The following is an 11566-nucleotide window of genomic DNA, read 5'->3' on the forward strand; positions in this document are numbered from 1 at the left end:
CCTAAAAAAAAAAATTTATCACCACATTCTTGTCACACACATGGTATAGGGTCAAACATATTAACCTCAGTCAAGAAACTGCTAAGAAACTGTTTTGGGTCATTATGTACTTACGTCTTGATGAACACAGAGCAATATGTACTTATGTCTTGATGAACACAGAGCAATATGTACTTATGTCTTGATGAACACAGAGAAATATGTACTTATGACCATGTGGTTTCCATTGTAAAGAGGACAGTATGAGCGTGTGTGTGTGTGTGTGTGTGTGTGTGTGTGTGTGTGTGTGTGTGTGTGTTAGTGATACTTACCTCCTGAGAGAGGAAGGGGATGATCTGAGCACAGATGGCACTGAGACGCTTCACAATCTCCGCCTGCAACACACACACACACACACACACACACACACACACACACACACACACACACACACACACACACACACACACACACACACACACACACACACACACTTCAGTCTTATGTATCATGCAAGGCAATATAGTACATTATTCATTCCCTTGGGCCCTTATAGGGTAATATGTTTCAGGGAAGCAGCAGGAGCAACACAAACATACATCAATGAATGTACAGACTCTTCATCCATCCCTCTCACAGCTCCTATAATAATCAATAATGTCATTGAGGCAACTCAGGTTAGTAGGCATGTGATGGAGGTGGTTCGGTAATGAGTAACCCTTCCCGGGACCTGAAATCTTAGCACCTCAAGCTCATGCCTTTAGCTCAGCGGGCTAACACAGTCATGTGGCATGCAGGTGCCCTGGGTTCAAACCCAGTCGACAACAAGAGACAAACAGAAAGAGTAAGAGGCCGCAAGAGAAAGAGAGAGATAGTAAGACAAAATGAGTGAATGAGTGAGAGAAAGAGTGAGAGGGAGAGAGAGGCTTTAAAAGGCCAGCTGTGTTATTAGTCTCCAGTTTTCATACGGCCTTTCAACACCCTCCCTTTCTCATTTATCTCTCTCCTCCTCACTGCATTCAATGCCATTATTTCATCAATTATCCCTCACTTGCCAAAGGCCCATTGAAAATGCTCTTTCTAAGTGAGGACATCGAATTGTGTCTTCTACACATGGAGCCTAACAAACACACAACACAAACACATAACATGTCAATATATAATGTACACAAATGAAAGAATACAAATGATGTGTACATGCACACACACACACTGAGCCTCATTCTGTTGTCTTCCTCACTCAGGCGTTCTCTCGCTCTTTAGCAGCCTTCCCACAGTCATTATTAATCTATTCATTCTTTCCCTCCCTCCCTCCCTCCCTCCCTCCCTCCCTCCCTCCCTCCCTCCCTCCCTCCCTCCCTCCTGTATTTGTGTCCCTCCATGGATCCACTCCAACACATGTTTCTGACACACAGAGGGAGACAAACGAGAGGAGAGGACAGTGACTGACAGGGTCTGATACACTCACACACCTGTCAGAAACAGCCAGCCCCATCTCAATGCAAGGCTAAATTCTACAACACAGCTCTCTAATAGATACAGCGCTCCGTTCGAAGGGGAGAGAAAACCTAGTTAATGATATAATGTGGGCTTGTGTGCATACTGACTGGTGTGTGTGTGTGTGTGTGTGTGTGTGTGTGTGTGTGTGTGTGTGTGTGTGTGTGTGTGTGTGTGTGTGTGTGTGTGTGTGTGTGTGTGTGTGTGTCTGAAAGTGAGAGAGAGGAAGTGAAAGAGACAGAAAACAGAGTGAGCGGGAGGAGAGAGAGAGACATTCAGTATTGATAGATAACTAATGTTGTGTTGCTTAGTGAAGGCCTGTAAAAGGGGTATGGGGGAGTAGGGAGGGGGCAGGAACAGGGATTGTATACTCCTATTGGCCATGAGGGGGGGAGGGGTATTCTTATTCTACAATATACTGTTATGACACTGTGTAACATTAATACATGTAGCTAGACCAAGAAACTACAATCATTGAGTTGTTGACTAGCAATGAGCTGTTCAGAGAGTAGACTGCAGCCGCTGGCCTCCCTCGACCAGGCAGCCAACCCAGGAATTCTGATTCCAGATCAGTGCAGATGACCTGCCTCTGCTCTCACCAGCAACACAACCATGGCTGCAACTGATCCTAGATCTGTCAGACCGGAGTCTTGGCAGCCTGCTTCAACCAGAGCTCAGCACTGCTTCCTCTCCCCCATCTCTTCCTCCCTCTCTTTCTCTTCCTCCAGCGTAGGCCAGGTGTCAGCAACAACAACATGGACTTGTTGGGGAGAGCTCTGCCAAAAGAGTGCATAAGGGAGTTTTGGCAGGGCTGTGGATGGAAGGATGGGTGGATGGATACAAAGGAGGAGGAGAGGGCTGGTCAATAAACACCTGAGGATAAATAGTCTGCCAACAGAACACTGCTGCCTCTTTGTTTGGCGGAAAGAGGGAGAGATGAGGGGGAGAGGAGAGGAGAGGAGAGGAGAGGAGAGGAGAGGAGACGAGAGGAGAGGAGAGGAGAGGAGAGGGAATGTTAGTCTATATTAGGCTACATTTAGAACACAAACAAATCACCCTAAATTCCTCCAAAATGTGGGAGGAAGAGAAGATGGATGGATGAGAGGGAGGACAAGGACACAGTTCTCTGGAGGCTGTGGAGCACATCAGTCTGTCACTGCCTGAGGGGGACACACACACAGTCACACACACACACACACACACACACACACAGTCTGCACAGCTTTCCTCAGCGTGCTCCCCCATCATCAGATGATTTCAGGGTAATAATTAATACAGTGAGCTGAAACACAGGAGTCATTACTGATACTCTGAAACTAATGCAGGTGGATAATTGGTATGACATAGACAAGCTGCAGTAAGCTTTCCTGGAACACTTACTTTATAACATGATGCAAAAGCTTTGCTAAAGACAGTTGAATGTGAATGGTGTGGGCTCGGCTAGGTTAGCATAGTGAGGATGGGGGGGGGGGGGGGAGTTGCAATGGTGCCCGGTGTATTTGGGCACTGCCAGCTGTGCCTTTCCCTGAGCCCCAGTGGGGCTGTGCTGGGTGAGAGTGTGTGGTGTGTGTGTGTAGATATGGGTGTGTGTATGTGTGTGAGTGTTTCATTTTATGCGTGCGTGCCTGCCTGCATGTGTTCAGCAGTCCCCTTAGTCCCCCTCAGTCCTGTAGCAGCAGAAAGAGAGCGAGCAAGTGCCCCTGGCCAGACAGCCCTAGTCTATCCTTATCTCCCTCCCCCTGCTGCCTAATGGAACTGCTCTCCTCCCTCTGCAAACACTTCAAGGCAAATATTAGTAACCAGTGATGCACTAATCAGCCACTGATTGTGGTCAAAGCCACAGAGGTATTCAATAAAATAACTGATCTCTTCCTCCCTCGTCTATCACCCCTATTCTCTCTCTCACTCTCCTTTTCTCTCCCGCTCTATTCCCTCCCTCTCCTCTGTGCATTTAGACTCTCTCTTTTTTTCTCTCCCTTCCCTCTGTTCACTTGGTCTCTCTCTCTCTATTCATCCTGTTCACGAACCCTCCCTCTTTCTTTCTCTCCCTCGTTCTCTCTCTCTCTGGGCAGAGTGCCAGCCTCTCTTCCTGGCGCTGAGCCAGCAGCCCCCCCCCCCCCCCCCCCTCTGATTGATGGCCCCTCTATTTGGGAAGAGGAGGAAAAGAAACAGAGAGAGGGAATGAGGAAAGGAGAGCAGTAAAGCACACACACGCACAATGCAAGAAAAACAAACAAACAAACAGAGCAGAACAGAACAGAGCACACACATACACACACACACACACACACACACACACACACACACACACACACACACAGATATTGACACAAAAAATATTGAAATGCTCTCATAAAAGCAACAGAGCCCACCATGAGAGGCATGGAGCATTAAGACAGAAACACAGACAGCCCCCGCCATACACACACGTTTATTCTGTACATACGACTAATACAACTTGAAACACACACACACACACACACAAACACACTCCCGCTCTTACTAAACCAGATATAGAGGCTCTGTCAAATAAACAGGAAAGACATACAACACTCTCATTCATGCATGTGCACACACACACACACCCACGTACAAACCACACACACAAGAATACACACACATAAAATATACACACACAACACACACATAGAGCGGCTCTTTAGCAGACAAAGAGAAGCCTTTACGGGACATCTGTGAAAACGCAGTCCTGCGGGCAAATTTCTGCCTGAGTCCCAGAGTTAGGGTTATTTTTAACAATATCTCTCGTAGGCTCCCCAGCAATATAATGCGCTTACCCATTACTCTGACATTCATATTCACACACTGCCAGCTTGCCAGCTTACCAGCTTGGGCTGACAGACTGCTACAGCTTTAAACTCCTGTCCACCACAAAGCAATTATACAGTACACAACTAGTCCCACACACTGGCCACACACATACACGATGGCAATACACGCACACGATGCGGAAGCGCACATACACCTTGGTAGTACACATACACAACTCATTTTTATTTGTGTCTGAAAGGCACTGGAGCGTCCCGTTCACCGTTGGGGGATCTACACAGACACACACACAAAGCAAACAGACACACCACGCAGGAGAACACAGACGTTAGATAATGCTTTCAGTCTCACACATATATATGAACTGGCATGCATGTGTGCCTACACACACCTATAGACACACACACACAAACACACACACACACTCGTTCATACACAAAACCCAAGCAGGGCATCTGTAGCTACTCAGTGGACTTTTGATCGAGTGACAAACCCATTAGGCTAAAAGGCTAGCTCCCTGGGAATGAATCACTCTCTCTCTCTCATTCCAACATGATTACATCGCTCTCTCTCTCTGCCTCATTATTCACAAATGAGCTCTGTTACACATGCATGCACTCACACACTCCTACATCAAAGACACACACACAGAGCACATATGCTATAACATGTGCAAAGAGGGGTTGCACACATCAGTGATCACACACACATGCTGTGCACACACACAGACACACACACAAAACACACACCGAGGGACGTTTGACCCGTCCAAAGCCTCCTCCAGCTGACCCACATACACCCCTCATCCTAATCCAGCTCTTTAAATAAACAGAGAAAAAAAGCACTGAACCCACTAAGATCAAGCCTGGATTAAAGGATGGAGGAGAGGAGGAGAGGAGGAGGTGATGGTGGTTAGAAAGAGGGGAGAGAGAGAGACCCAATCCTATTACAGGCAAATCAGTGTGTTGGAAATGAAGGCATTAAAGCAAAGCCCATCTTCATCGCTCTGCCACACAGCTCTGGATTCAGGTTATAATGCCATCTTCATCTCTCTACCACACAGCTCTGGATTCAGGTTATAATGCCATCTTCATCTCTCTGCCACACAGCTCTGGATTCAGGTTATAATGCCATCTTCATCTCTCTGCCACACAGCTCTGGATTCAGGTTATAATGCCATCTTCATCTCTCTACCACACAGCTCTGGATTCAGGTTATAATGCCATCTTCATCTCTCTGCCACACACATCTCTGGATTCAGGTTATAATGCCATCTTCATCTCTCTGCCACACAGCTCTGGATTCAGGTTATAATGCCATCTTCATCTTTCTGCCACACAGCTCTGGATTCAGGTTATAATGCCATCTTCATCTTTCTGCCACACAGCTCTGGATTCAGGTTATAATGCCATCTTCATCTTTCTGCCACACACAGCTCTGGATTCAGGTTATAATGCCATCTTCATCTTTCTGCCACACACAGCTCTGGATTCAGGTTATAATGCCATCTTCATCTCTCTGCCACACAGCTCTGGATTCAGGTTATAATGCCAGGTAAGCACAACCAGCCGAGGCTACGTATTACTATGCATTATATGTACACATAGAAACATAGTCTGGGCAGACAGCTAGCGGTAATTAGGCATGAGCGAGCAAACACACACACACACACACACACACACACACACACACCACACACACACACATTTAGTATGCAGACACTAGAGCACACACATTTTGTAAACCCTCTCACTCTCTCTCTTTATCTCACTCACACACACAAACACTCAGCTAAATGGCGTCCAATAGAATAATGTGTGTGTGTGTGTTCATTCTGACCCAACTCTGACTGTTGTTCTGGTCTGGGTCTGGCACTGAGGGAACAAACAGATAAAGAATGAGCATATAATGAGAGGTTTGTCCTTCACTCTACGCCAGATTGCTGTGAACCTCTCAGAGGAACGTGTCTGTCTGTCCGTTTGCATATGCCTATCCATTGCTTGTCTATTAAACCTTATCCTTGTATCCAGCATTTCCACACCTTGGGCAAATTCACAATTCCTAACACGCAAACACTTCTGTAGGCCTAGCACTGAATATATAACTAGCCTTCTGTAGGGCATTATCACTTACTATATCCACTGAGCCTTCTAGACCTGACTGAATATATACACTGCCGTTCAGAAGTTTGGGGTCATTTAGAAATGTTCTTGTTTTTGAAAGAAAATCTCATTTTTTGTCCATTAAAATAACATCAAATGGATCAGAAATACAGTGTAGACATGGTTGATGTTGTAAATGACTATTGTAGCTGGAAACAGCTGGTTTTAAATGGAATATCTACATAGGCATACAGATGCCCATTTTCAGCAACCACCACTCCTGTGTTCCAATGGCACGTTGTGTTAGCTAATCCAAGTTTAGCATTTTAAAAGGCTAATTGATCATTAGAAAACCCATTTGCAATTATGTTAGCACAGCTGAAAACTGTTGTCCTGATTAAAGAAGCAATAAAACTGGCCTTCTTAGGACTAGTTGAGTATCTGGAGCATCAGCATTTGTGGGTTCGATTACAGGCTCAAAATGGCCAGAAACAAACACCTTTCTTCTGAAACTCAGTCTATTCTTCTTCTGAGAAATGAAGGCTATTCCATGCGAGAAATTGCCAAGAAACTAAAGATCTGGTACAACGCTGTGTACTACTCCCTTCACAGAACAGGAAAAACTGTCTCTAACCAGAATATAATGAGGAGCAAGAGGACAAGTACATTAGAGTGTCTAGTTTGAGAAACAGACGCCCCACAAGTCCTCGACTGGCAGCGTCATTAAATAGTACCCGCAAAACACCAGTCTCAACGTCAACCGTGAAGAGTTGGGATGCTGGCCTTCTAGGCAGAGTTGCAAAGAAAAGGCCATATCTCAGACTGGCCAATAAAAATAAAAGATTAAGATGGATAAAAAAACAGACACTGGACAGAGGAACTCTGCCTAGAAGGCCAGCATCCCGGAGTCACCTCTTCACTGTTGACGTTGAGACTGGTGTTTTGCGAGTACTATTTAATGAAGCTGCCAGTTGAGGACTTGAGGCGTCTGTTTCTCAAACTAGGCCCCAAACTTTTGAACAGTAGTGTACAGTTGAACTATGAACAGAGTGTCTTGCAGGCCAATATCCTTGAATACAGTATATCACTAAATATAGTATGTAACTAGCCTTCTGCAGACCCTTGACTTTTTCCACATTATGTTACGTTACAGCATTACTCTAAAATGTATTAAATTGTTGTTGTTTTCTCATCAATCTACACACAATAGCCCATAAATATAAAGCAATAACAGTTTTCTGTATTCAGGCCCTTTACTCAGTACCTTGTTGAAGCACCTTCGGCAGTGATTACAGCCTTGACTTTTCATGGGTATGATGCTACAAGCTTGGCACAACTTTATTTGGGGAATTTATCCCATTCTTCTCTCTCAAGCTCTGTCAGGTTGGATGGGGAGCCTCACTGCACAGCTATTTTCAGGTCTCTCCAGAGATGTTCGATCGGGTTCAAGTCCGGGCTCTGGCTGGGACATTCAGAGACTTATCCCGAAGCCACTCCTGCGTTGTCTTGGCTGTGTGCTTAGGGTCGTTGTCCTGTTGGAAGGCGAACCTTCGGTCCAGTCTGAAGTCCCGAGGGCTCTGGAGCAGGTTTTCGTGAAGGATCTCTCGGGACTTTGCTCCGTTCATCTTTCCCTTGATCCTGACTAGTCTCCCAGTCCCTGCGGCTGAAAAACATCCCCACAGTATGATGCTGCCACCACCATGCTTCACTGTAAGGATGGTGCCAAGTTCCCTCCAGAGTGATGCTTGGCATTCAGGCCAAAGACTTTCATCAGACCAGAGAATCTTGTTTCTCATGGTCTGAGAGTCCTTTAGGTGCCTTTTGGCAAACTCCAAGTGGGCTGTCATGTGCCTTTTACTGAGGAGTGGCTTCCATTTGGCCACTCTGCCATAAAGGCCTGATTTGGTGAAGTGCTGCAGAGATGGTTGTCCTTCTGGAATGGTCTCCCATCTCCCCAGAGGAACCCAGAGGAGCTCTGTCAGAGTGACCATAGGGTGCTTGGTCACCTCCCTGACCAAGGCCCTTCTCCCCTGATTGCTCAGTTTGGCCGGGCGGCCAGCTCTAGGAAGAGTCTTGGTGGTTCCAAACTTCTTGCACTGTGTTCTGGGGACCTTCAATGTGCCTCGACACAATCCTATCTCTGAGCACTACTGACAATTCCTTGAATCTCATGGCTTGGTTTTTGCTCTGACATACACTGTCAACTGTGGGACTTTACATAGACAGCTGTGTGCCTTTCCAAATCATGACCAATCAATTGAATTTACCACAGGTGGAATCCAATCAAGTTGTAGAAACATCTCAAGGAGGATCAATGGAAACAAGATGCAGCTGAGCTCAATTTCGAGTCTCATATAAAGGGTCTGAATTGTTATGTAAATAAGCTATTTATGATTTTGCTTTGTCATTATGGGGTATTGTGTGTAGATTGATGAGGAAATGTTTTATTTAATACATTTTAGAATATGGCTATAATGTAACAAAATGTGGAAAAAGTCCATGGGTCTGAATACTTTCCAAATACACTGTAAATTGCATATACTGTATACACGGTGTACAAAACATTAGGAATACCTTCCTAATATTGAGTTGCATCCGCTTTAACCGTCAGAACAGCCTCAATTTGTTGGGGCATGGACTCGACAAGCGTTCCACAGGCATACTGGCCCATGTTGATTCCTTTGGGCGGTGGACCATTTTTGATACACATGGGAAACTGTTGAGTGTGAAAAACCCAGCAGCGTTGCAGTTCACTATACCCGTTCAAAGGCACTTATATATTTCACCCATTCACCCCCATTCACCTAGTGCCAGGTTTCCTCCAGACGTGACGCTTGGCATTCAGGCCAAAGACTTCAATCTTGGTTTCATCATACCAGAGAAACTAATTTCTCATGGTCTGAGAGTCCTTTAGGTGCCTTTTGGCAAACTCCAAGCGGGCTGTCATGTGGCTTCTGCATGGCCACTCTACCATAAAGGCCTGATTGGTGGAGTGCTGCCGAGATGGTTGTCCTTCTGGAAGGTTCTCGATTCTATAAAGAGAAACTCTGGAGATCTGTCAGAGTGATCATCTGGTACTTGGTCACCTCCCTGACCAAGACCCTTCTCCCCTGATTGCTCAGTTTGGCCGGGCGGCCAGATCTAGGAAGAGTCTTGGTGGTTCCATACTTCTTCCATCTAAGAATGATGGAGGCTACTGCGTTCTTGGGGACCTTATATAGACAAGTGTGTGCCTTTCCAAATCATGTCCAATCAATTGAATTTACCACAGATGGATTCAAATCAAGTTGTAAAAACATCTCAAGGATGATCAATGGAAACAGGATCCACCTGAGCTCAATTTCGAGTATCATAGCATAGGGTCTGAATACTTATGTAAATAATGTTTTTCTGTTATTTATTTTTAATACATTTGCAAAAATGTTTGCTTTGTCATTATGGGGTATTGTGTATGTTGATGGGGAAAAACATTTATTTAATCTGTTTTAGGAAAAGGTTGTAACGTAACAACATTTGGAAAAAGGGAAAGGGTCTGAATACTTTCCAAATGTGCCTTATTTCACTGCATATTCAACCCCTGTACTGAGGCTTCGTTTGGACGCAGATCCGTGAGACTTCTGAGAACGTATAGCATAGAATATATAACTAGCAGCCTGCAGACCTAAAACATCACGTAGCTATATGACTTAATTTCTGCCAACATATACTGTATATCACTGAATAAGTAAACCCAGTCTACTAGTCCTTCAATGGTCCTACATACAGTATCAGTGGTGCTCCCCTATCTTTTACCCAGCGAGGCAGAGAAGTGTATGCTGTGCTCCGTTAGCTGTTCTCTGATCTAAAGCTACCATAATGCCATAGCTGATCACTGATCACCATCTCCACGGCAGGAAGGGAGGGGAAAACAGAACACACACACAGATAGATAGTATCAGATCAGTTAGTATCAGATCAGTTAGTATCAGATCAGTTCGTATCAGATCAGTTCGTATCAGATCAGATAGTATCAGATCAATTAGTATCAGATCCGATAGTATCAGATCAGAAAGTATCAGATCAATTAGTATCAGATCAGTTAGTATCAGAACAATTAGTATCAGATCAGATAGTATCAGATCAGAAAGTATCAGATCAGAAAGTATCAGATCAATTAGTATCAGATCAGTTAGTATCAGTAGCCCTGTTGGCAGCCGGCCCATTCCCTGCAAATCCTCTTCTATACACATCCCTCCCCGATCAGTAGAAGCTAAAGGGACTCTTGACTCTTGTAGACAGCGAGTGACCGCAATGTCTCAATTAATGGCAGCAGCACATGAGATGGCCCTGTGCGTGAAAATGAGGAGAGTAATGGCACACGACTAGGGCTGGAAAGAGAGGAACTAAGAGCAGATACTGCTAAATGTATTCATGATTCATTATTCCTCGCCAGAGCTCAAAGCTCCCCTTGTCGTTTCTTGGTGCACTCTCGCTCTTTTTTTCCCCTTCTTTCACCCTCTCTTTCTCTGGCTCTCACTCATCCTTCCTCTCTATCTCTTTACTCTCTCATATCACACTCTCTCTATTTAACTCCCCCTCTCTATCTTTTTTGCTCAACACCTCTCTCTCCCCCTCTCTTTTCACTGTCTCAGCTTTCCTTTCCCTTCTCCTGTGCCCCACCCCCCTCTCTCTCCTCAGCTGCTCTCTCTTCCTCTCTCTCATTCCCTCCTTCCCTTCCTCCCCTCCCTCTCCATCCCTCCCCTCTCCCTTTCTGGAGTAGTACAGGCAGATCTCTGTTCATGTCTCCTCTAAGGTGACAGTAGAGCTTACAGTGGAGCTCCGACTGCCTGGCTACTGGCTAACGGCCCCCTTTCACTACACACTCTGTGGTTCTGGATCTGTTAGCTTTGGATCTGTGGTTCTGGGGCTTGGTTTCACTGGGGCTCGTTCTGCTAGCCTTGGGTCTATCGGGTTCTGTTAGATCTGGGTCTATCTGTGGTACTGGGTCTGTTTGGTTCTGCTAAACACCATCAGACATTTTCACTGCTGTCCGTGATGCCGTAGTAGAAGCCTGGAAGTCACCTTGAATGAAGGCGTCAGTCAAGTGGATAACGCGCCACAACGCTCACTCTGCAACAATGTGCCACGTGTCTGTCAATGGCACATTAGCGGGAAATGTGAGGAAAAGACAGGGACATGGGGTGCCTGCCAGGACTCTGCTG

At 45.6% G+C, this 11566-nt stretch overlaps 1 protein-coding gene across 5 annotated transcripts in view; it reads right to left on the bottom strand.

Moving 5' to 3' along the window:
- The window catches only part of LOC110524326 (transducin-like enhancer protein 4), a 74364-nt gene that overhangs the window by 27569 nt on the left and 35229 nt on the right, over nt 1-11566 (bottom strand). For all 5 annotated transcript variants that reach the window (XR_016496242.1, XM_036978078.2, XM_090235579.1 and 2 more), the window contains exon 5: nt 312-374. Coding sequence is in view for 4 of the 5 variants with exons in the window: in XM_036978078.2 (XP_036833973.2) it covers nt 312-374 (63 nt within the window). In the remaining variant the exon portion in view is untranslated. The remainder of the gene's footprint in view (nt 1-311; nt 375-11566) is intronic.

This window comes from Oncorhynchus mykiss, chromosome 5 (assembly GCF_057628025.1).
Source record: "Oncorhynchus mykiss isolate SJ-2025 chromosome 5, ASM5762802v1, whole genome shotgun sequence".
Taxonomy (NCBI): Eukaryota; Metazoa; Chordata; class Actinopteri; order Salmoniformes; family Salmonidae; genus Oncorhynchus; species Oncorhynchus mykiss.